General features: G+C 39.8%; 1 protein-coding gene across 6 annotated transcripts in view; it reads left to right on the forward strand.

The window, feature by feature from the left end:
- The window catches only part of Scml2 (Scm polycomb group protein like 2), a 157,775-nt gene that overhangs the window by 5,003 nt on the left and 126,137 nt on the right, over window positions 1–26,635 (forward strand). For all 6 annotated transcript variants that reach the window (XM_075958084.1, XM_075958088.1, XM_075958086.1 and 3 more), the window contains exons 2-9: window positions 2,494–2,598; window positions 5,368–5,472; window positions 7,879–7,983; window positions 10,588–10,695; window positions 15,487–15,591; window positions 19,429–19,527; window positions 21,090–21,188; window positions 26,100–26,201. In XM_075958084.1, the coding sequence (XP_075814199.1) occupies window positions 5,410–5,472; window positions 7,879–7,983; window positions 10,588–10,695; window positions 15,487–15,591; window positions 19,429–19,527; window positions 21,090–21,188; window positions 26,100–26,201 (681 nt within the window). In that variant the 5' untranslated portion in view covers window positions 2,494–2,598; window positions 5,368–5,409. The remainder of the gene's footprint in view (window positions 1–2,493; window positions 2,599–5,367; window positions 5,473–7,878; window positions 7,984–10,587; window positions 10,696–15,486; window positions 15,592–19,428; window positions 19,528–21,089; window positions 21,189–26,099; window positions 26,202–26,635) is intronic.

Here is a 26,635-nt window from a genome sequence, read left to right on the forward strand (position 1 = left end):
CTGTAGATTTCTTTTGGTAAGCTTGCCATTTTTACTATGTTAATTCTACCTATCCAAGAGCATTGGAGATCTTTGCATTTTCTGGTATCTTCTTTAATTACTCTTTTCAAAGATTTAAAGTTCTTGTCGTACAAGTCTTCCACTTGTTGGTTATATTTAATCCTCGATATTTTATGCTTTTTGTGGCTATTGTGAAGGGTGATGTTTCTCTGATTCCTTTTTCAGCCCATTTATTACTTATATATTGGGGGCTATTGAATCTTTTGAGTTAATCTTTTATCCTGCTACATTACTAAAAGTGTTTATGAGTTGTAGAAGTTCCTTGGTAGAATTTTGTGTTCGCTTATGTACACTATCCTATCATCAACAAATAGTGAGATTTTGACTTCTTTCTGATTTGTATTCGCTTGATCTCCTTCTGTTTTCTTAATGCTTTGATTTTTCTCTCCATTTAGTTTCATGTTGGCTGTTGGCTTGCTGTATATTGCCTTTGTTATATTTAGATATGTTCCTTTTATCCTTACCACTCCCGCTGCAGAGGGGGTAACACTGGGTGAAGATGTGCAGTCAGGATATCAGGCTCTGTGAACAAGATACAGCACTGGGAGTGTTATAGGTATCCCATCGCCTTTGTGATATACTGTACAGATGTGTGACTCAGTCCTGTTGGTTATTCACAGATAAGAATTGTACATGTTAGCAGATCCATCATGTGGTCCATACACATCTAGTACGTGGAGAGCTCATCTGCTCAGACTCATTTACCCCTATTTTCCTGCCATCAGTTGTCCACAATAATCATGTCTATCCCGTGTTTTCATTTCTTTGACAGTCACACTTTCTCTGAGTTGTTGTTCTACTCTTTCTGCGTTTGTTCTGTCTGTGTTTTGTGAATTTGACATGGCAGTTGGCTCATTTGTTTTAGTCTTTTCTCATTTCCTAAGCCTGTTTGACCATGTAAGTGATGCTGTAAAGAATTAAGATTGTGAAACCTGCTTACCTGCCTCTATTCTGATGCCTTGTTATGCAAACAACTTTACTTTTTCCTCAGTAACCACCCCATTTGCTGCTTCTGTTTTTCTGTCTTCTGTGCATCAGCCTTTGAATTCTTGGTAGGTGAGTGGTGTTTGTCAGGGTTTTTGTATGCTTTTATCTTGAAACTTTTAAGTCTCTCTTCCCCAGGTCTTATGATTAGCTAGGTTTGTAATGAATATACCATGGAACTAGGAGTTTTCCTCTAAAAATATAGGCCTATGTCCTAATTACTATAGTGAAAGAAATTATATTCCCATAAAAGCCAGAGTTTAAGGATTAAAGGAGACCATGCAACCATGAGGGATTTTGCAGAACTCTGTGTTAATGGTCAGGAGATCAGGGGGTATAGGGTATAAATAGTTCAGCTGATTGAACATCAGATAAAGAATGACACTAGAGCTACCTGTGTGACTTGAAAACTATGTCCCTTCAGTTGTCCTTGAGAGCAGGTCTCTTTAGTTTTCCCAATTTAGGCCTCACGTTTCTTGACTATAAGCTGTCTTCCTCCTCCAGTATTTCAGGTTTCTGGGATACAGGATCTTTTGACATTTCCAATGTACGGTTTCCTTTCAATTTATATAAATGGAGTAAAGAGAGGGACCGTTGTGTTTCAAAGTCTCAGGTTGTGTGTTTAGACCTGTATCAAACTCCACAGGAAAGAAGCTGTTTTGTGAGTGTGGTTAATTATAGCTGCTATTTTATGTCTTTTCTTTTCACTTCAAACCTATATATATATATATATATATATATATATATATATATATATATATATATGTATGTATGTATATATGTATGTGTGTGTATGCATCTATGAGTGTACTATGTCTGTGTGTATGTATACGTACATCATTTTTTTTTGGTGTTGAAAGATAGCCAATGTTCTTTTCCTTCTGAACCTTGTCTCTTCTAACTTTTCCCCTTGAAATTCAGCATTTCAGACCCAAAACATCTTTAGAATATTTCTAATGTATTTGTTTCTTTTATCTTTTTAAGGCCCTGGTGTTGAACTTTACTTGCCTGTGGTATTTTTCTTTGACACAGATGTACGAAGAATAAATTTAATTCCTGGTCTACAGCCAGTTACACTCTTGACAAGGCCAGAAGTAGCCTGGATTCAGTCCTTAACGGGGGCGGTGTCTTAGGTCCTGAGGACCCAGGTCTTCCCATCGTGAGAGGCCATGCTTATCATTCCTATGGCCTCTGCACTCAGCTTGGGTCTCAGTTGCAATACCTGTGTTACCTTTGTACATTTTAGTGGATCGACTTCCTGCTGACTTTGCCCTTTTGTAATAGAATTTTTGCTGATACTGTCCCATTTTTCCTTTCAGGAAAACTTTGTATAGGATTAGAATTTGCTAATAAATTTGCTTGTACCAGCAGTCAGCTTGTGTAAGCACACCTCATCCCAAACTTTACTATCTTCTCTAACTTCTCATCCCCTGGTCATCTCTCTCTCAGGAAGCTGTCAGCAGAATTCAACCTTCCATTGTAGGACAAGCGATTCCCCAATATGGACCCCAGACTACAGGAGGAGGAGGAGGAGCACAAGCAAGTACAGGAGGAGTAAGTATGGCCATAGCATAGAAAAAACTAAGAGAAGCCAGGCTGAGGGACTGCCTGAAGGAAGGTGCTTCTGTTGCTTTTGTATACTAGTTCTTTTGGTGTAAAGCAATAGATCCCTACTTTCAATCAACAAGTTTGCTTTTGGTTACTTGAAAATGTTCCAATACATTTAAAGACATGAGAATATATGGTTGAGAATTTCAAGACAGAATATTACCGAACAGGGTCTGAGGTGTTTCATATTTATTGTTTTGAGCTGTCTATGTAGACACAAGATTGCATAGACCTATAGTATTCATATAATTTACCTGTAATCTGATACCCTCATAAATGTGGTCTGTCTAGTCCAAAAAAACAAGAATACACAGGCAAAAATTAAAATTCTAAACAAGAGGGAGATATGGGATTAAAGAATAGGAAGCAGCTTAAGATCTTGAATTATTTTTTCTTCATGATGCCTCACAGGACTAGAACAGTAACCATTAAATTTAAAAAATATATTTATCTATATATACTTATACAAATTTGTACATATATTACAGTTATGAAATCATGTAAAATGTCTCTTAACTGTATTGTATTTGCCTGAAACTGGACAAAAAAGTAAGTTATTTCTCCAATCACCAGAGCCTCAGGGAAAGCTCCAGACCGGCCTAGCTCTTAACAACCTCCAACCTACTTCAGGGTATTAGGATGTTTCCATGAGCAAAATCCCAATTCTTACCCATCTTTTGACTTTTAAGTTTGAAATATGTTCTCAGCAGTGGCCTCGGTCAGCTCTGTGACTGTTCTGTCACTGTGTTGGTTTGGAAGTAGTCAGTTGTCATGTGCTCTCCCCAGACTCTCAGACAGCTGGCTGGAGCACAGGCCTGAGTCACCTGCACCAGATTATATCCCTTTCTTTCTTTCTTTCTTTCTTTCTTTCTTTCTTTCTTTCTTTCTTTCTTTCTTTCTTTCAGCAATGGTGTCTTTGATGAAATGAAAGAATGCTGTTTCAAATATTAACATTCAAACACACTTTGATAATGTTAAACTGTCTGTACAGAATGGTCCTTATTTGGTCTCTTGTGTGTAATTTATTCCCATTGAAAAGCAGGCATACAAAGATACCATCCCGAGAATGCATGTCTAATGAGATTTTAAAAACCCTTTTGTTAGTATTTGTGACAATTCATAGAGTTTTGTTATTTTGTCTGCTACTGTTTTGGGAATAGACACCTGACTATAGAAATCATATGTGACTATTTGTGAGAGCTGTGTTCACGAGTGATTGTCTCTTGTATAGCATAGGGTTAAAACTTAATCTAAAATGAGGTTCAGTTTCTCCCAGGATAGAACATGTAAAAGATTCTGTTGGTCTGTATTCTTGTCGACTCTCAATGCTGTCAAACTCTTAATCTTTGCCTTTAGGAGAATTCAGACTTAGGTAGCCTGGTGTATCAGGAAAAAGGTGCACCGTATAATGTGCTTCTGAAAGCAGGCAGGTAGCTTAGCTGAACATGGGGCCCTGTGCTGATGGTGGGAAGAAAGATTATTTTATTTCCTGCACTTCTGTCAGGACTTCTCTCCCCTGGAGAGAAATACTGTGGTGGGCAGAGGGTGGGCCTCAGCACTTGGGTAGGGAGTCCAAGGTTCCATCCTTAGCACCATGAACAAAATTATGATAAAGAGTAATTTTGAATAAGTCACAGGATAGACTTTGGAAGTACTGATGACTGTTTATCTGGGATGTGACTCCCTCTGATCTGCGTCTACCCTCACTGCAGTACCAGTGCAGTGAGCCAGAGCAAATCATGAGTGCACACTCACAAGAATCATACCATGCTCTAAGGACAGAGCACCTTCTGATGCTATGGACAGGATTAAATATTTCTGTTTTCTGAAAAGAGTTATGTTGTATTTTGTTTTCTATTAGGATGTATTTAGTTTCAATAAAAAAGAGCTGCCGTTGTGTTTCAAAATCTCAGTTTCTATGTTCAGCACCATTTTATTTCAGACCTGTATCAAATTCTACCCTAAAGAAGCTGTTTTTTTGAGTGTGGTTGTTTATAACTGCCATTTTATGTTTTTTACTGGCATTTAAAACCTACATATTTATGTATTTATGTATTAATTGTGCCTATAGATGTGTGCATATATACATATACCACATGCATTGATTTTTTTAGTGCTTGAGAGATAGCCAACACTCTTCTCCTTCTGATGCTGGCCTCTTCTCCTGTGCTTCCTGAGGTCCAGGTTTTCAGGCCAATGGACCTTTATAAATATTTCTTTTGTATTTCTTTCTTTATCACTCTTCTGACCCTGTTCTTCCACTTGACTTGTCAACAGCTTACTTTGAGACACAGATGTGCAGAGAAGGAACTTAATTCCTAGTCTAAAAGCAGGCACACTCTACACAAGGGCAGCAGTGGCCTGGAGTTAGGCACTATTTGGTGCGGTGTGTTTGGGACCTGAAAACCCAGGTCTTCCCATCCTGAGAGGCCATGGTTTTCATCCCTATGGCCTGTGTGCACTCATTTGGGGTCTCAGTTAAAATGCTCTCTGTTACCTTTTTGCATTTTTATTTGATCGACTTACTGCTAACTTAATCACCTTGTAATAGAATTTTTGCTGAAACTATCACATTCTTCCTTTCAAGAAAACTTTATATAGGATGCAGAATTTCCCAATAAACCTGCTTGTAGCAGCAGTCAGCTTGTGTAAGCACACCTGATCCCAAACTTTACTATCCTCTCTAACTTCTCATCCCCTGGTCATCTCTCTCAGGAACCTGCCAGCAGAATTCAACCTTCCATTGTAGGACAACTGATGCCTCAGTATGGACCCCAGACTACAGGAGGCAGCGGGGGAGCATATGCAAGTACAGGAGGGGTAAGTATGGCCATAACATAGAGAAAAGTAAGAGAAGCCAGGGTGAGGGACTGCCTGAAGGAAGAGGCAGTAGGGTTGCGAGTACAATTTCATAGGACAGCAGGATTCTAAAGAGCTCTGTCTCTTCCCTGAGTTGATTTTGTTGCTTTTGTATTCTTGTTCTTGGGGTGTATTGCTAAAGCACTTAGAAAGAGTCTTTACTTTCAGTCAAAAAGTCTGCCTTTGGTTACCTGAAAGTGTCTGAATAAATTTAAAGACATGAAAACATATACTTGAGAGTTTAAAGACAAAATATATCCTAACAAGGTCAAATATGTTTCATATTGATGGGTTTGAGCTGTCCATGTAGACACAAGAGTGCCTAGACCCATTCTATGTACATGATTTAACTGTAATATGAAACCCTCATAGATGTTTTCAGTCTAATGCAAAACAAACAGGACTAAATGATGAAAAATAAAAATTCTAAACAAAAGGAAGAGAAGGAACCGAATAAAAGGAAGCAGCTTAAGATCACAAATTATTTTTTCTTTGCAATGCCTGAGAAGGCAAGGACACTGAATCATTAAAATTAAACAATATATGTGTTTATATATTTATATATATATATATATATAAATTTTGAAATCACCTAAATTGACTCTTACCTGTATAATGTGTACCTGAATTTGGACAAGAAACTAAGTTATTTCTCCATACATCAGGGCCTCAGGGAAAGCCCCAGACAACCCTAGCTATTAACAATCTCCATCTTAGTCCAGGGTATTCAGGATGTTTTCATGAGCAAAATCCCAATTCTTACCCATCTTTTGTTTTAAGTTTGAAATATGTTCTCAGCAGTAGCCTCGGTCAGCTCTGTGACTGTTCTGTCACTGTGTTGGTTTGGAAGTAGTCAGTTGTCACGTGCTCTTCTCAGACCCTCAGACAGCTGGCTGGAGCACAGGCCTGAGTCACCTGCACCAGGTCATCTCCCTTCCTCCTTTTAGTAGTGGTGTCTTTGAAGAAATGAAAGAATGCTGTCTCTGATACTAGCATTCTTACATGTTTAGAAGATGTTAAGCTGTCTGTACAGAATTATCCTTATTTGGTCTCCTGTGGGTAATTTATTGACGTTGAAAAGCAGACTTAAAAAAAACCATCGTGAAAAGACATGTGTATTTAGATGAAATCAAGGGTTTCCCTTTTGAAAATACATGCCATATCCTCGTTATTATAGTGAAAGAACTCATATTTCCTTGAAAGCCAGACCTTAGGGATTAGAGGAGACCATGCAAACATGGAGGATTTTGCAGAACTCTGTAAAAATGGTCAGGAGATCAGGGGAATAAATAGTTCAGCTGAGTGAACGTTGGATAAGGAGTGCCTCTAGAGTGTGGGTCCCTTCCTAGATACCTTTGTGACTTGAAACCTATACCTTTGATTAGTCCTGCAGAGCAGGTCTCTTTAGTTTTTATAGGTCAGGCCTACACTGCTGGACTATAGCCATCTTCCTCCTCCACTATTCCATATTTCTGGGATACGGGGTCTTTTGACATTACCACATGAAATGTTTCCTTTCAATTTATATGGAATGGAATAAAGAGAGCTGCAGCTGTGTTTCAAAGTCTCAGGTTGTTTGTTCAGTGCACTTTTATTTCAGACCTGTGTCAAATTTTACACCAAAGAAGCTTTTTTTTTTACTGTGGTTAATTATAGTTACCATTGCATGCCTTTTCTTGTCACTTATATCTTATGTATATATGTATGTATTTATGTTTGTATAAATGTGTGTACATAGAGATATGTGTATGTATACATACAACACATGCATCGATTTTTCGGTGCTTGAAAGATAGCCAATCCTCTTTTCGTTCTAACCCATGCCACTTCTTCCGTTGCCTTTGGAGTTCCGGGATTTCAGACCAAATGTACCTTTATAAATATTTCCTTTGTGTTTCTTCTTCCGACCCTGTCGTTGCTCTTGACTTGTCAGTGAGTTCTCTGAGACACAGATGTGCAGAGAAGGAACTCAATTCCTGGTCTATAACCAGGCACACATTGACAAGGCCAGCAGTATCCTAGGCAGGCCCTAATTGGGGCAGTGTGTTTGGGTCCTGAGAACCAAGGTCTTCCCATCCTGAAAGGCCATGGTTTTCATTCCTATGGGCTGTGTGCACTCAGCTTGGGTCTCACATGCAGTACTCTGTGTTACCTTTGTGCTTAAGTACTTGATCAACTTCTTCCTGACTTTGTCCCCTTGTATGGGAATTTTTGCTGCCACTGTCCCATTTACCTTCCAGGAAAGCTGTGTAACATGTTGAAATTCCTAATAAACCTGCTTGTACCAGCAGGCAACTTGTAAGCATGCCTGATCCTAAACTTTACTATCCTTGCTAACTTCTCACCCCCTGGTTCTGTCTCTCTCAGGAACCTGTCAGCAGAATACAACCTTCCATTGTAAGACAAGGGATTCCTCAATATGGACCCCAGACTACAGGAGGAGGAGGAGGAGCACATGCAAGTACAGGAGGAGTAAGTATGGCCATAACATAGAGAAAAGTAAGAGAAGCAGCCTTGTGTTTTTCTGAGGTTGTGGTGGATAGGAGAGTTTGGGAGCAGAGTGGGACTTGTAGCTTTGAAGGCACCATTGATGGGATGTAGATCTCTATTTTTAAGGGTATACTTTTGGAGTAGATGTAGTGTAGCAGAGAGTATATGTCTGTTGCAATTGATGATCCTGAAAGGAATAGGTGTTAATAGTCTATCTGTTTCCACTTTTAATAATATGTAAAGGATTATTTTCATCTTTTATCTGGACAGTGCTATTATTAATATTTTCAGTAGAAAGATGTCACCTAGCCTTTGTCTGTAGTATTATCTTGAGACACTCTACTCATTAATGTTGAATTGCTTGTTTCAGTTTTGGGTTGAATCAGTCTCTCCCCTCCATTCCATAACTTGTCAAATCCTCCTTCCTTCCCTCCCTTTCTTCTCCTTCTCCTACTCTCTCTCTCTGTTTCTGTCTGAGTGTGCTTTCTGATTGAACCTCTTTGCTAGTTTTTGTACCGTGCATCTTTTTATAGATGTGCTCTTGATGTTTTTTTTCTTGTATACATTTACAATATTTCTACCCTTGAGGTTTTTGTGTTCTTGTATACACTATCAATTTCTTGCATGCTTCTCATAGTTAAGATCTGTCTTTTGTTTTTACATTCTAATTTTGAATCTGCGTCTTTTCAAATTACCTAGGTCAGGCTTCAAAATGCTTTGTATCTAAAACATGTGACATTTTCTTATTGTGTGCTTTGCAGGATTTAGGGTCTTTATACTCTGTCTGGTGGCTCTTCAGTGCTGTGATTTCATGAGCCTACGATTCTGTTCAGTGTGGAAAATTTTTTCCACTTTTATTTATTTTTTAGAACAGTGTTTCTCTGTGAAACGGTCCTCGCAGTGTGGAAGTTGCTTCCTAGTCCAGGCTGGCCTTGAATTCACAGATATCCCCATGCCTCTGCCTCTTGAGTGCTTGATTAAAAGTTCCATTTTTGTTTTCCTAAAAGAATAAAACTTAGAATGTGGCACCTGTTCTGGACTGTCCTGAGCTCATGCTGCACCTGCTGCCTCCTCCCTAGTAGTACCATTGTCAGCCTGGGCCACATTTCCCAGAAATATTTTTTATGATGTTTTTCACCCTCATATCTGGATCGCATGCAGGCCTTGTTCCCATCATGTTTTTGTAAGCTGTTTCTGTTATTCTTACTCGCGCTGGAACTCACTATGTATTATATAATATGGTTGCTGTCTATACATAAGTACAAATAAGATGTTTGCTATGTGTCTTTAAGTGGCTCTGGGCTATGAGATGAGGTCTCCTTGACACTTCTGAGGTATTCTGTTTCTGTGTCTCTGCTGTAGGAACCTGTGCTTGTCTTTTTGAGAACAAAACCTTGCTTTTATTAGTCCTCTACATCATGGTGGCAAATGTAATTGTCTGGGCTTTTGTTGTCTAGAGCAGATTGAGGGAATGATCCCCACTGATGCCTATTAAGAATATGTGAAGATGCTAAAAGAAAAAATAGATTAAGAGAACAGTCCATTGAAAGAAAATATTATTCCACCCCAAGTACCGGTCCTGATACAGGGGGAAATCTGTGGCTAAAGGATATTGCGCTCTGTGAACAAGATACAACACTGGTGGATTAAAGCCATCTTCCTCCTCCAGTATTTTGTATTTCTGGGATACAGGGTCGGTTAACATTCCCATATGAAAGGTTTCCTTTCAATTTATATGGAATGGAGTAAAGAGAGCTCAAGTTATGTTTCAAAGTCTCAGGTTGTGTGTTCAGAGCCCTTTTATTTCAACCTGTGCCAAATTCTACTCCAAAGAAGCTGTTTTGTGAGTGTGGTCATTTATAGCTGCTATTTTATACCTTTGCTTGTCCCTTGGAACCTAGGTATGTATGTATTTATATATAAATGTGTGTGTGTATATAGATGTGTATATATACATACAACAAATGCATCAATTTTTCAGTGTTTGAGAGATAGCCAACCCTTTTCTCCTTCTGAGCCAGGCCTCTTTTCCTTTTGCTTCCTGAGGTCCAGGATTTCAGCTTCAATATACCTTTATAAATATTTCTTTTATATTTCTTTGTGTTTTCCTTCTTCAGACCCCGTTCTTGCACTTGACCTGTCTGTGTCTTTCTCTGAGACACAGATGTGCAGAGAAGGAACTCAATTCCTGGGCTAAAACCAGGAACAGGCTTGACAAGGCCTGCTGTGTCCTGGAGGCAGGACCTAATGGGGGCAGTGTCTTTGTTCCTGAGATCCCAGGTGTTCCCATCCTGAGAGGCCATGCTTTTCATTCCTATGGCCTGTGTGCACTGAGCTTGGGTCTCACTTGCAATACTCTGCTTTATCTTTGTGCATCAGTATGTGATCAACTTTCTGCTGACTTCGTCCCCTTGTAATAGAATTTTCGCTGACACTATCCCATTTTTCCTTTCAGGAAAACTGTGTATAGCATGTAGAAATGCCTAGTATTCTTGCATGTGCCAGGAGTCAACTTTTATAAGCATGCCCGATGCCAAACTTTACTATCTTCTCTAACTTTTCATCCCCTGGTCATCTCTCTCTCAGGAACCTTTCAGCAGAATTCAACCTTCCATTGTAGGACCATTGATGTCTCAGTATGGACCCCAGACAACAGGAGTAGGAGGAGGAGGAGTATATCCAAGTGCAGGAGGAGTAAGTATGGCCATAACATAGAGAAAACTAAGAGAAGCCAGGCTGAGGGACTGCCTGAGGGAAGAGGCAGAAGGGTTGGGAGTACAATTACATAGGACAGCAGGATTCTAAAGAGCTCTTTCCCTTCCCTCAGGTGCGTCTGTTGCTTTTGTATTCTAGTTCTTGGGGTGTATTGCTAGAGCACTTAGAAAGAGCCCTACTTTCAATCAACAAGTCTGTCTTTCGAGAATATAGTTGATAGTTTCAAGACAAAATATTTCTTAACAGGGTTAAATGTGTTTCATATTGATTGGTTTGAGCTGGCTATGTAGACACAAGATTGGTTAGACCCATTGTATGCATATGATTTGACTGCAATGTGATACGCTCATAAATGTGTCACTCTAATCCATCACAAACAGGGCTAAAGTGTAGAAAAGTAAAAATTCTAAACAGAAGGCAGAGAAGGTCCTGAAGTAAAGGAAACAGCTTAAGATCTTGTATTAGTGTTTCTTCGCGATGACTCAGAATACAAGGATATTGAATCATTAAAATAAAAATATATGTGTTTATTTATTTACAAACATTTTTACATATACATGTGTATATATTACAGTTATGAAATCCTCTAAAACATCTTTTACCTATATTGATGTGCCTTGGTTTTGACAAGAAACTATGTTATTTCTCCATACATTTTGGCTTCAGGGAAAGCCCCAGGCTGGCCTAGCTCATTACAGCCTTCTACCTAGTCCAGGGTATTCAGGATGTTTCTATGAGCATAAATCCAATTCTTACCAATCTTTTGACTTTTAAGTTTGAAATATGTTCTCGGCAGTGGCCTAGGTCAGCTCTGTGACTGTTCTGTCACTGTGTTGGTTTGGAAGTAGTCAGTTGTCACGTGCTCTTCTCAGACCCTCAGACAGCTGGCTGGAGCACAGGCCTGAGTCACCTGCACCATGTCATCTCCCTTCCTCCTTTTAGTCGTGCTGTTTTGAAGAAATGAAAGAATGCTGTCTCTGATATTTGCAATCTTACACGTTTTGTTGATGTTAGCCTCTCTGTACAGAATTACCCTCATTTGGTCTCCTGTCTGTAATTTATTCACATTGAAAAGCTGACTTAAAAAGATACCATCCCAAGAATACATGTCTATTGAGATTAAGAAAACCCTTTTGAGAGTATTTGTGATAATTCATACAGTTTTGTTATTTTGTTATCTGCTGCTTTTGGAATAGGCACTTTACCATGCAAATTGTATATGACTCTCTATGAGTGCCGTGCTTACGAGTGTCTCTCTTTGGTATAGCATGGGGTTAAAACTTATTCTAAACTGAGGTTCAATTTTTCCCAGTTTGGTTTTCTTTTTTTCTTTTTTTTTTTTTTTTTTTTTTTTTTTTGGTTTTTCGAGACAGGGTTTCTCTGTGGCTTTGGAGCCTGTCCTGGAACTAGCTCTGTAGACCAGGCTGGTCTCGAACTCACAGAGATCCGCCTACCTCTGCCTCCCGAGTGCTGGGATTAAAGGCGTGCGCCACCATCGCCCGGCAATTTTTCCCTGTTTGAAACATGTCAAAGATTCTGTTGTTCTGTATTATCCTCAACTCTTCATGCTGTCAGACTCTTAAGGTTTGCCTTTAGGTGAGATTTTTGTCAGTGATTTTTTTGCATATCTGACTCTTGGACAGTGTCCTTATGTATATATAATCAGTTTAAGTCGTTATCATTGCTTTATATGCTTTCTGATCCCCGTTGTCCCAGTGACAGCTCTTATATGTCCTTTAATCTTTTATTTGTTCAGTGGTTCATTTGTTCATTGGTCCTGTCTGTCCACAACTCAGGAATTTCCGTCTTCCCTACTGATGCCTGCCTTCCATGAGCCGGATCGCACTGCCCAGCAGTGGTTGAATTTTTTTCCCCATTTTTTATCTTCTGTGTCTTTTTCCTTTTCTTCCTTAACTTTTCCTTGTCCACATTCTCTTCCTTTCTTCTTCCGCAAGCCTTCTTATCTTTCTTCTTGCATATTTCCTTCTCCTGCATCTTTTTTGACCTGTGTCTCCTCCCCTTTTGCTTCTTCTTCTAAGTCCTCCTTTCTGTCACTCCTTCCCCATATCATCTGTCTATTCTTCCATTGCCTTTTAGTCATTCCATCCTGTTGCAAGGAAGCGCCGCTTTCCCCCTTTACTACTACCTCTCTCTATTTTCACCAACATTCCCTTTGTGCCTTTCTCTTTTTCTTCCTTCATTTTCCAGTGTATCTCTCTCCTTCCATTAAAAATTTATAAACCGTTTTCCCCGTTTCAAGGCAGGAGAAAGTTTCTTACTTTTTTTCCACTTCTATGTTAAGGTCCTGGTTCTTTTACATTTTAATTTTGAGTCTACCTCTTTTAATATTACCTAGATCAGGCTTCAAAATGCTCTGTATCTAAAACATGTGACTTTTTTTATTTTGCCTTTTGCAGGACTGAGAGCCTTTATACTCTGTATAATGCTTCTGTAGTACTTTGATTTCAGGAGTCTACCACTCTGGCCATAGTGAAAATTTTTTTTCTATTTTTATTTTTTATTAGATTTTTATTAGATTTTCTCTGTGTTAGAGTCCTTGCAATGTGGAACTTCATAGTTCAGGTTGGCCTCGAACTCACATATATCCCCATGCCTCTGCCTCCCAAGGGCCATTTTTGTTTTCCTAAGAGAATGTAACTTAGAAACTGGCTCCTGTGCTGGACTGTCCTGAGCTCATGGTTCACCTGCTGCATCCTCCATAGTAGTTCCATTGTAGGTGTGGGACACATCACACAAAATGTTTTTCCATGCTGTTTTTTACCCTCATCTCTCGTACATGAGTACCATGCCTGGTACGCGTGCAAGCTTAGTTCCCATCATGTTCTGTTAAGCTGTTTGTGGTTGAACTCACTCTGTATTATATATTTTTGGTTTTTTTCTATATTTCATTAGAAATATGATGTTTGGTGTGTGTGTGTGTGTGTGTATTTCTAGCTATGAAATGAGGTCTCCTTGACACTTCTGAGGTATTCTCTGTTTATCTCTCTGTTGTAGGAACCTAGACCTCTGCTTGTCTTTTTTGGGAACAAAAGCTTGCTTTTATTAGTCCTCCACATCATGGTGGCAAATATCATTTTCCAGGCTTCTGCAGTCTGTACAAGGTGGAGGGAATGATCCCCAACTGATGCATATTAAGAATATGTGTAGATGCTAAAAGAAAAATTAGATTAAGGAGACAGTCCTTTGAAAGAAAATATTACTCCATGAAAAGTCCCAGTCCTGTTGTACAGGGGAAATACTACGTGAAGATGTACAGCCAGGATATCAGACAGGGGACTGTAATAGGTATTTCATGGCCCTTGCCCTTCCTCTGTGATAACCTGGACAGATGTGTGAATTAGTCTTGTTGGTTATTCAAAGATATGGATTGTACAGGTTAGCAGATCCATCTTGTGGTCATACACATCTAGAATTTGAAGAGCTCATCTGCTCAGGCTCATTTACCCCTATTTTCCTGCCATCACTTGTCCACAATAATCATGTCTATCCCGTGTTTTCATTTCTTTGACAGTCACACTCTGTCTTAGGAGTTCTACTCTCTCGGCATTTGTCCTGTGTTTTGTGAATTTGACATGGGAGTTGGCTCATTGGTATTAGGCCTTTCTCGTTTCCTAACCCTCTTTGGCCATGCAAATGATGTTGTAAAGAATTATGGTTGTGATACTGCTCAACTACCTCTCTATTCTGATGCCTTGTTCTGCAAATATATTTACTTTTTCTTCAATAACCACCTGCTTTGCTGCTTCTGATTTTCTGTCTTCTGTTGAATCAGCCTGTGAGTTCTTGACAGGTGAATGGTGTTTGTCAGGATTTTTGCTTTGCTCTTGAAATGCTTTGACTGTCTGTTCCCCATGTCTTATGGTTGGCAATGTTTGTAAATAATACACCATAGATTCAGGAGTTTCCCTCTTGAAAATACAGTCCCATATCTTTGTTATTATAGTGAAAGAACTCATATTTCCAAGAAAGCCAGAGCTAAGGGTTAGAGGGGACCATGCAAATACAGAGGATTTTGCAGACTCTGTGGGAATGGTTAGGAGATCAGGGGAATAAATAGTTAAGCTGATTGAACATCTAGAGTATTGGTCCCTTCCTAGCTACCTGTGTGACTTGAAAACTACTTCCCTTCATTCGTCCTTGAGAGCAGGTCTCTTTAGTTTTCCCAGGGTAGGCCTCACATTTCTGGACTAAAGCTGTCTTCTGCGTCCAGTTCCATATTTCTTGGATATAGGGTCTTTTGACATTCCAACATGTAAGGTTTCCTTTCAGTTTATATGGAAATGGAGTAAAGAGAGCTTCAGTTGTGTTTCAAAGTCTGCGTTCGTGTGTTCAGTGCCATTTTGTTTCAGACCTGTGTCAAATTCAACTCCAAAGAAGCTGTTTTATGAGTGTGGTTACTTATGGCTGCCATTTTATGCATTCTCTTGTCACTTCAAACCTATTTGTGTGTATGTATCTTTCTTCTGAGATTTCTTATATGAGAAATTTTGCTGACACTTTCTCATTTTTCCTTTCAGAAAAACTGTATATATCATGTAGAATTTTCTAATAAACCTGCTTGTACCAGCAGTCTGCTTGTGTATGTATGTATGTGTGTGTGTATGTATGTGTCTATGTATGTATGTGTATGTGTGATGTAGAATTTTCTAATAAACTTGCTTGTACCAGCAGTCAGCTTGTGTAAGTACACCTGATTCCAAACTTTACTATCTTCTCTAACTTCTCATCCCGTGGTCATCTCTCTCTCAGGAAGCTGTCAGCAGAATTCAACCTTCCATTGTAGGACAACTGATGCCTCAGTATGGACCCCAGACTACAGGAGGAGGAGGAGGAGCACAAGCAAGTACAGGAGGAGTAAGTATGGCCATAGCATAGAGAAAACTAAGAGAAGCCAGGCTGAGGGACTGCCTGAGGGAAGAGGCAGAAGGGTTGGGAGTACAATTACATAGGACAGCAGGATTCTAAAGAACTCTTTATCTTCCCTCAGGTGCTTCTGTTGCTTTTGTATTCTAGATCTTGGCATGTATTGCTAAAGCACTTAGAAAGAGCCCTATTTTTCAATCAACAAGTCTGCCTTTGGTTACCTGAAAATGTTTCAATAAATTGAAGGACATGAGAACATATAGTTGTGAGTTTCAAGACAAATTATTTCCTAATAGGGCAAAATGTGCTTCATATTGATGGCTTTGAGCTGTCTATGTAGACACAAGATTGCTTAGACCCATCGTACGCATATGAATTGATTGTAATGTAATCCCCTCATTAGTATGGTCAGTCTAATCCAAACAAGCAGGGGTACACAGGAGAAACATATGAATTCTAAACAACAGGGAAGTAAGGGACTAAAGCAAAAGACGCAGCCTAATGCCTTGAATTAGTTTTTCTTTGTGAAGCCTCAGAGTCAAGAACACCGAATCATTGAAATTAAAAATATATATGTGTATATATACATATATATGTATATGTGTGTGTATATATATATGATCATTGTGAAAGTACCTAAAATGTCTCTTATTTGTATAGTATATTTCTGGTTTTGAGCAAGAAACTAAGATAATTCTTCATACTTTGTGGTCTCAGTAATAGTCCTAGGCAGGCCTAGCTCTTAATAACCTCCAACCTAGTTCAGGCTATTCAGGATGATTCCATGAGCAGAATCCCAGTTCTTATTTATCTTTTGGGTTTTAACCATACAGAGTAGATTTGATGGGATGGTTGCATTAGAGCAGCCTACCTGGGAAAGATTCCCTGCTGGCTTGCTAGAGGACCTGAGGCAGGTGGGAGAAGGGGCCAAGTGTTTTGCCCTGGCATGGAGTGTTTAAAGAGTTAGTTATCTCAGTTGGTCAGTGGTAACTGACCTCATGGTCCTCTCTTTTTATTTGCAGTCTGTGTTTCAAAGTTCCTCTGAGTTCGTGTGGGTTAGGAAGGTTTGGGGACAGAGTGGAAATTGTAGCTTTCACGGTCCAGTTGACAGGATGGAGGTGTTGGGTCAGCCTAACTGCTGGAAGCTTGCCTGCTGGCTGGTTAGAAAAACTGAGGCAGGTGGTGGAGGTGCCCAGGGTTTTCTTCCCTGGTATAGAGGGCCTAGAGAGTGGGTTGCCCTGCCAGGTTGGTTGGCACTTACCTCTTGGACATCTCTGTGTTTTTTAAGCCTGTGTTTTAGAGATTTTCTGAGGTTGTGGGGAGGGGGTTTGTGGGCAGAGTGAAACTTGTAGCTTACAAGGTCCCATTGATAGAATCTAGATATCTTCATTTCTAAGGGTATATTTTTGGAGTAGAAGTAGTGTAGCAGAACATATATACCTGTGGCAATTGATGATCTTGGTAGGATCAGGTGTTAATTGTCTGTTTCCACTTTTAATAATATATAAAGGATTATTTTCATCTCTCTTCTTATGTCCAGCACTGCATAGTGCTACTTCTAACGTATTTCAGTGTATAGATATCACATATCCTTTGATTGTGGTATTATCTTGAGAGACCATCCTCATTAACGTTGAATTTCTTGTTTCAGTTTTGGATTCAATCTGTCTGTCTCCTCCACCCGTTACATCTTCCAACCCTCCCTTCGCCCCTTCTCCCTTCTCCCTCCTCCCTCCTCCCTTCTCTCTCTCTCTCTCTCTCTCTCTCTCTCTCTCTCTCTCTCTCTCCCCCCCCCGTGTGAGTGTGTGTGTGTGTGTGTGTGTGTGTGAGAGAGAGAGAGAGAGAGAGAGAGAGAGAGAGAGAGAGAGAGAGAGATTTTTTGTATTCATGTGTGAGAGAATTTATTTGTCTTTATTTGTCTGCAGCTCTTGAAATGCAAGCCTTTTTTACTCACTGGAGGCATATAGATTTCCATGGATATCTTCCTGGAACTGATTTTTTGAATCCAAAATATAAGTTTCTGATTGAACTTCTTTGCCAGTTTTTGTACCCGGCATCATTTTGCAGATGTCCCCTTGAGGTTTTTTTTTTTTTGTATAGCTTGACAATTTTTCTATCCTTGAGGATTTTTTCCTTGTATACATTTATGATTTCTTGCATGCTTCTATTAGTTAATGGCCTATTTTGTTTTGTTTTAGTTTTTTTTACATTTTAATTTTGAATCTGTGTCTTTTAAAAACTACCTAGGTCAGACTTCAAAATCTCTGTAGCTAAAACGTGTGACATTCTCTTATTGTGTCCCGATGGGACTGAGAGCCTTTATACTCTGATGGTGCCTCTATGGTGTTGTGATGTCAGGAGCCTACCACTCTGTACACTGTGGAACTTTTTTTTCTATTTTTAATTTTTATTTATGTATTTTGGAACACGGGTTCTCTGTGTAATAACTGTGTCTGATTGGAAGCTGCTTTATAGTCCAGGCTGGACTCAAACCCTCAGATATTTCCAGCCTCTGTCTTCCTAGTGCTGGATTAAAAAGGTCATTTTTGTTTTCCTAAGAGAATGTAACTTAGAAACTGGCTCCTGTGCTGGACTGTCCTGAGCTCATGGTCCACCTGCTGCCTCCTCCATAGTAGTTCCATTGTAGGTGTGGGCAACATGGCCCAGAAGTATTTTTTCATGCTGTTTTTCACACTCATCTCTGGTACTCATGCAGGCCTTGTTACTGTCATTTTTTTGAAAAGCTGTTTTGTGCTGTTCTTAGTCACGATTGGAACTCACCATGTATTATATATTGTTGTTTTGTATACATCATTACAAATAAGATGTTTGTTATGTGTCTGTGAGTAGTTCTGGGCTATGAAATGAGGTCTCCTTGACACTTCTGAGGTGCTGGAGGCCTCTTTACTTTTGCTGTGTTAGGCCTTCCATTGCTGGGAAGTCATCTCCTCCTCCAGCATTCCATATTTCTGGGATAAAGGGTCCTTTAACATTCCAACATTTAAAATTTCCCTTCAGTTTGTATGGAATGGAATAAAGAGAGCTGCAGTTGTGTTTCAAAGTCTCAGGTTGTGTGTTCAGCAACATTTTATTTCAGACCTGTGTCAAATTCTACACCAAAGAAGCTGTTTTGCCAGAGTGGTCATTTATAGCTGCCATTTTATGCCTTTTCTTGTCACTTGAAACCTATATATGTATGTACATATAACTGTGTGTATATATACATACAATACATGCACCATTTTTTCGGTGCTTGAGATAGCCAACCCTCTTTTCCTTCTGACCCTGGCTTCTTCTTCCTTTGCCTCTTGAGTTCTAGGCTGTACCTTTATAATGTTTTTCTTTTTTATTTCTTTCTTCTTTCCTTCTTCAGACCCTGTTGTTGCACTTGACTTGTCTGTGTCTTTCTCTGATACACAGATGTGCAGAGAAGTAATTTAATTCCTGGAATAAAACCAGGAACAGGATTGACAAGGCCTGCTGTGTCCTGGAGGCAGGACCTAATGGGGGCAGTGTCTTTGCAGGTTTTCCCATCCTGAGAGGCCATGCTTTTCATTCCTATGGCCTCTGTGCACTCAGTTTGAGTCTCACTTGCAATACTCTTTCTTATGTTTGACCATCATTACTTGATCGACTTCCTTATGACTTCGTGCCCTTGTAGGAGAATTTATGCTGACACTATCCCATTTTTCCTTTCAGGAAAACTGTATATATGATGTAGAATTTCCTAATAAACCTGCTTGTAGCAGCAGTCAGCTTGTGTAAGCACACCTGATCCCAAACTTTACTATCCTTTCTGACTTCTCATTTCCTATTCATCTCTCTTAGGAACTTCTCAGCAGAATACAATCTACCATTGTAGGACAACTGATGCCTCAGTATGGACCCCAGACTACAGGAGGAGGAGCACATGCAAGTACAGGAGGAGTAAGTATGGCCACAGCATAGAGAAAACTAAGAGAAGCCAGGCTGAGGGACTGCCTGAGGGAAGAGGCAGAAGGGTTGGGAGTACAATAACATAGGAGAGCAGTATTTTAAAATTAAAAATACATATGTGTATATATACTTACAAACATATATATATATATATATATATATATATATATATATATATATATATAACCATTATGTAATCACCTAAAAGGACTCGTACTTGTATAGTATGTACCTGAATTTGGATAAGAAACTAAGTTATTTCTCCATACATCAGGGCCTCAGGGAAAGCTTCAAGCAGGCCTAGCTTTTAATAGCCTCTACCTAGTCCAGGGTATTCAGGATGTTTCCATGAGCAAAATCCCAATTCTTACCCATCTTTTGTTTTAAGTTTGAAATATGTTCTCAGCAGTAGCCTAGGTCAGCTCTGTGACTGTTCTGTCACTGTGTTGGTTTGGAAGTAGTCAGTTGTCATGTGTTCTCCTCAGACCCTCAGACAGCTGGCTGGAGCACAGGCCTGAGTCACCTGCACCAGGTCATCTCCCTTCCTCCTTTCAGTCGTGGTGTCTTTGAAGAAATGAAAGAATGCTGTCTCTGATATTAGCATTCTTACACGTTTAGAAGATGTTAACCTGTCTGTACAGAATTATCCTTATTCGGACTTTTGTCTGTAATTTATTCACGTTGAAAAACAGGCTTAAAAAGATACCATTCCGAGAATGCATGTCTACTGAGATTATGAAAACCCTTTTGTAAGTATTTGTGATAACTCGTAGCATTTTGTAATTTACCTACTTCTGCTTTGGGAATAGGCACCTGGCTGCCAAAATCCTATTTGACTGTTTCTGAGAACTGTGATTACAAGCTCTCTTGTGATCGACTGTCTCTTGTATAGCATAGAGTTAAAAATTATTCTAATATGAGGTACAATTTTTCCAAGAATATGACATGTAAAAGATTCTTGTTGTCGTCATCGTTTAATGCTGTCAGTATATTAAGATTTGCCTTTAGGAGACCTTTTTGTCAGTGATTTTTTTTTTTTGTATATCTAATTCTTGGACAGTGGCCTAATGTGTGTATCATCAGTTTATATCATTATCACTGCTTTATATGCTTTCTGATCCCTTTTTCCCCTTGTATGTACTTCACTCGTTTCTTTGTTCTTTGTTTTATGTGTTCATTGGTCCTTTCTGTCCAGAAGATACGAATTTCCCTTTTCCGTACTGATGCCTGCCTCCCATGAGCTGGATTGCATTCAACAGGAGTGGTGGAAGTTTTCTCCTGAATATTTATATCCTGTGTTTCTCCTATTCTTTCTTAACCTTTGCTTGTCCACATTCTTTTCCCTTCATTTCTTTTTCTGTACCCTTCCCATGCTTTCTTGTTGCCCATTTCCTTCCCTGGCAACTGTCTTTTCACCTGCATTTCCTCCCCTTCTGCCTCTTCTTCTAAATCCTTTCTGTTCCCTCATTCCTTCCCTATATCATCTGCCTGTTCTTCTTTGCCCTTTACTGTCCTCTCTAACTTCTCATCCCCTGGTCATCTTTCTCTCTCAGGAACCTGTCAGTCCAACACTACCTGCCATTGTAGGACCATTGATGCCTCAGTATGGACCCCAGACTACAGGAGGAGGAGCACATGCAAGTGCAGGAGGAGTAAGTATGGCCATAGCATAGAGAAAACTAAGAGAAGCCAGGCTGAGGGACTGCCTGAGGGAAGAGGCAGAAGGTTTGGGAGTAATAACATAGGCCAGCAGGATTCTAAAGAGCTCTTTCCCTTCCCTCAGGTGCGTCTGTTGTTTTTGTATTCTAGATCTTGGGGTGTATTGCTAAAACACTTAGAAAGAGTCTTTACTTTCATTCAAGAAGTCTGCCTATGGTTACCTGTAAATATTTCCATGAATTTAAAGACATGAGAACATATGGTTGAGGGTTGCAAGTTAAATTACTTTCTAACAGTGTCAATTGTGTTTCGTATTGATGGGTTTGAGCTGTCTATATAGACACAGGATTGCTTAGACCCATACATAGTATGCATATGATTTGACTGTAATGTGATACCCTCATAAATGTGGCCAGTCCAATCCATCACAAACAGGGCTAAAGTGTAGAAAAGTAAAAATTCTAAACAAAAGGCAGAGAAGGTCCTGAAGAAAAGGAAACAGCTTAAGATCTTGTATTAGTGTTTCTTCGTGATGACTCAGAATACAAGGATATTGAATCATTAAAATAAAAATATGTGTGTGTTTATTTATTTACAAACATTTTTACATATACATGTGTATATATTACAGTTATGAAATCCTCTAAAACATCTTTTACCTATATTGATGTGCCTTGGTTTTGACAAGAAACTAAGTTATTTCTCCATACATTTTGGTTTCAGGGAAAGCCCCAGGCTGGCCTAGCTCATTACAGCCTTCTACCTAGTCCAGGGTATTCAGGATGTTTCTATGAGCATAAATCCAATTCTTACCCATCTTTTGACTTTAAAGTTTGAAATATGTTCTCGGCAGTGGCTCGGTCAGCTCTGTGACTGTTCTGTCACTGTGTTGGTTTGGAAGTAGTCAGTTGTCACGTGCTCTTCTCAGACCCTCAGACAGCTGGCTGGAGCACAGGCCTGAGTCACCTGCACCATGTCATCTCCCTTCCTCCTTTCAGTAGTGCTGTTTTGAAGAAATGAAAGAATGCTGTCTCTGATATTTGCAATCTTACACGTTTTGTTGATGTTAGCCTCTCTGTACAGAATTACCCTCATTTGGTCTCCTGTCTGTAATTTATTCATGTTGAAAAGCAGGCTTATAAATATACCATCCCGAGAATACATGTCTATTGAGATTAAGAAAACCCTTTTGAGAGTATTTGTGATAATTCATACAGTTTTGTTATTTTGTCTGCTGCTGCTTTGGGAATAGGCACTTTACTGTGCATATTGTATGTGACTGTTTCTGGGAGCAGTGTTTACGAGTGACGGTATCGTGTATAGCATAGGGTTAAAACTTACTCTAAAGTGACGTTCAATTTCTCCTAGGATAGAACATGTAAAAGATTCTGTTGGTCTGTATTCTCGTCAACTCTCAATGCTGGCAGGACATTAAGGTTTGTTTTGGGGGGAGTTTTTGTCAGTGAATTTTTTGGATATTTGATTCTTGCACAGTGTCTTAATGTGTATATCATCAGTTTAAGTCATTTTCTCTCCTTTATATGGTTTGTGACCCTCCACTGATGTCTCCTCCTGGCCTGCTCTCTTGTTCAGCTGTTTTGTTCTACTCTCTTAGTTTGCTCTTTTGGTCCACTCTGTGTAGTCACAGCCTGTGCTTCAGAGTTCCTTTGCAATCATGGGAGATTGGAGTTATTGGAGGCAGAATGGGACTTGTTATCTTACAGGGTCCAATTGTTGGAATGGGACCCAGGGTTTTACTCTGGTATGCAGGGCCACGAGGTTTCAGTCACTCACCTCTTTGTGTTCTCTCTGTAGTTACAGCCTGGATTTTCAGATCCTCCGATGTACTGGGGGATAGGAGGGCTTGGAGGCAGAGTGGAAATTGTAGCTTAAAGAGTGCAGTTGGTTGGAAAGTTGTGTTAGAGCAGCATACCTACAGGAAGAATCCCTATTGGCTGGCTGGGAAAGCTGAGGAAGGTGGGAGAATGGGCTGGGGGGTTTGGCCTGTTATGGAGAGCCTAGAGAGTAGGGTACCACGCTGTGTAGTTGGTAACACACCTCATTATCCTGTCTGTGTATTTGCAACCTGTGTTTCAGAGTTACTCTGAGGTTGTGGGACATAGGCGGGTTTGGGGGCAGTGTGGGACTATTAGCTTATAGGGTCCAGTTGATGGATTGGGGGTATTAAAGCAGCCTATCTGCAGGAAGCGTGCCTGCTGGCTGGCCAGAGAAGCTGAGGCAGGTGATGGAGGTTCCCGTGGTTTTGCCCTTGTATAGAGGTCCAAGAGAATGGGGTGCCCTGCTGGGTGGGTTGGCATTGACCTCTTGGGCATCTCTGTATATTGGCAGCCTGTGTTTTTCTGAGATGTCAGTGAATAGGAGACTTTGGGAGCAGAGTGGGACTTGTAGCTTTGAAGGCACCATTGATGGGATGTAGATCTCTATTTTTAAGGGTATACTTTTGGAGTAGATGTAGTGTAGCAGAGAGTATATGTCTGTTGCAATTGATGATCCTGAAAAAAATAGGTGTTAATAGTCTATCTGTTTCCCCTTTAAATAATATGTAAAGGATTATTTTCATCTTTGTTCTGGACAGTGCTATTATTAATGTATTTCAGTAGAAAGATGTCACCTAGCCTTTGTTTGTATGAGATACCCTACTCATTAATGTTGAATTGCTTGTTTCAGTTTTGGGTTGAATCAGTCTCTCCCCTCCATCCCATAACTTGTCAAATCCTCCTTCCTTCCCTCCCTTTCTTCTCCTTCTCCTACTCTCTCTCTCTGTTTCTGTCTGAGTGTGCTTTCTGATTGAACCTCTTTGCTAGTTTTTGTACCGTGCATCTTTTTATAGATGTGCTCTTGATGTTTTTTTTCTTGTATACATTTACAATATTTCTACCCTTGAGGTTTTTGTGTTCTTGTATACACTATCAATTTCTTGCATGCTTCTCATAGTTAAGATCTGTCTTTTGTTTTTACATTCTAATTTTGAATCTGCGTCTTTTCAAATTACCTAGGTCAGGCTTCAAAATGCTTTGTATCTAAAACATGTGACATTTTCTTATTGTGTGCTTTGCAGGATTTAGGGTCTTTATACTCTGTCTGGTGGCTCTTCAGTGCTGTGATTTCATGAGCCTACGATTCTGTTCAGTGTGGAAAATTTTTTCCACTTTTATTTATTTTTTAGAACAGTGTTTCTCTGTGAAACGGTCCTCGCAGTGTGGAAGTTGCTTCCTAGTCCAGGCTGGCCTTGAATTCACAGATATCCCCATGCCTCTGCCTCTTGAGTGCTTGATTAAAAGTTCCATTTTTGTTTTCCTAAAAGAATAAAACTTAGAATGTGGCACCTGTTCTGGACTGTCCTGAGCTCATGCTGCACCTGCTGCCTCCTCCCTAGTAGTACCATTGTCAGCCTGGGCCACATTTCCCAGAAATATTTTTTATGATGTTTTTCACCCTCATATCTGGATCGCATGCAGGCCTTGTTCCCATCATGTTTTTGTAAGCTGTTTCTGTTATTCTTACTCGCGCTGGAACTCACTATGTATTATATAATATGGTTGCTGTCTATACATAAGTACAAATAAGATGTTTGCTATGTGTCTTTAAGTGGCTCTGGGCTATGAGATGAGGTCTCCTTGACACTTCTGAGGTATTCTGTTTCTGTGTCTCTGCTGTAGGAACCTGTGCTTGTCTTTTTGAGAACAAAACCTTGCTTTTATTAGTCCTCTACATCATGGTGGCAAATGTAATTGTCTGGGCTTTTGTTGTCTAGAGCAGATTGAGGGAATGATCCCCACTGATGCCTATTAAGAATATGTGAAGATGCTAAAAGAAAAAATAGATTAAGAGAACAGTCCATTGAAAGAAAATATTATTCCACCCCAAGTACCGGTCCTGATACAGGGGGAAATCTGTGGCTAAAGGATATTGCGCTCTGTGAACAAGATACAACACTGGTGGATTAAAGCCATCTTCCTCCTCCAGTATTTTGTATTTCTGGGATACAGGGTCGGTTAACATTCCCATATGAAAGGTTTCCTTTCAATTTATATGGAATGGAGTAAAGAGAGCTCAAGTTATGTTTCAAAGTCTCAGGTTGTGTGTTCAGAGCCCTTTTATTTCAACCTGTGCCAAATTCTACTCCAAAGAAGCTGTTTTGTGAGTGTGGTCATTTATAGCTGCTATTTTATACCTTTGCTTGTCCCTTGGAACCTAGGTATGTATGTATTTATATATAAATGTGTGTGTGTATATAGATGTGTATATATACATACAACAAATGCATCAATTTTTCAGTGTTTGAGAGATAGCCAACCCTTTTCTCCTTCTGAGCCAGGCCTCTTTTTCTTTTGTCTTCTGAGGTCCAGGATTTCAGCTTAAATTTACCTTTATAAATATTTCTTTTATATTTCTTTGTGTTTTCCTTCTTCAGACCCCGTTCTTGCACTTGACCTGTCTGTGTCTTTCTCTGAGACACAGATGTGCAGAGAAGGAACTCAATTCCTGGGCTAAAACCAGGAACAGGCTTGACAAGGCCTGCTGTGTCCTGGAGGCAGGACCTAATGGGGGCAGTGTCTTTGCTCCTGAGATCCCAGGTGTTCCCATCCTGAGAGGCCATGCTTTTCATTCCTATGGCCTGTGTGCACTGAGCTTGGGTCTCACTTGCAATACTCTGCTTTACCTTTGTGCATCAGTATGTGATCAACTTTCTGCTGACTTCGTCCCCTTGTAATAGAATTTTCGCTGACACTATCCCATTTTTCCTTTCAGGAAAACTGTGTATAGCATGTAGAAATGCCTAGTATTCTTGCATGTGCCAGGAGTCAACTTTTATAAGCATGCCCGATGCCTAACTTTACTATCTTCTCTAACTTTTCATCCCCTGGTCATCTCTCTCTCAGGAACCTTTCAGCAGAATTCAACCTTCCATTGTAGGACCATTGATGTCTCAGTATGGACCCCAGACTACAGCAGGAGTAGGAGCACATGCAAGTACAGGAGGAGTAAGTATGGCCATAGCATAGAGAAAAGTAAGAGAAGCCAGGCTGAGGGACTGCCTGAGGGAAGAGGCAGAAGGGTTGGGAGTACAATTACATAGGACAGCAGGATTCTAAAGAGCTCTTTCTCTTCCCTCAGGTGCTTCTGTTGCTTTTGTATTCTAGTTCTTGGGGTGTATTGCTAAAGCACTTAGAAAGAGCCGTATTTTCAATCAACAAGTCTGCATTTGGGTACCTGAAAATGTTTCAATAAATTGAAGGACATGAGAATATATAGTTTTGAGTTTCAAGACAAATTATTTCCTAATAGGGCAAAATGTGCTTCATATTGATGGCTTTGAGCTGTCTATGTAGACACAAGATTGCTTAGACCCATCTTATGCATATGAATTGATTGTAATGTAATCTCCTCGTAAGTGTGGTCAGTCTAATCCAACACA

The sequence above is a fragment of the Microtus pennsylvanicus genome, chromosome X (genome assembly GCF_037038515.1).
Source record: "Microtus pennsylvanicus isolate mMicPen1 chromosome X, mMicPen1.hap1, whole genome shotgun sequence".
NCBI classification, from domain to species: Eukaryota; Metazoa; Chordata; class Mammalia; order Rodentia; family Cricetidae; genus Microtus; species Microtus pennsylvanicus.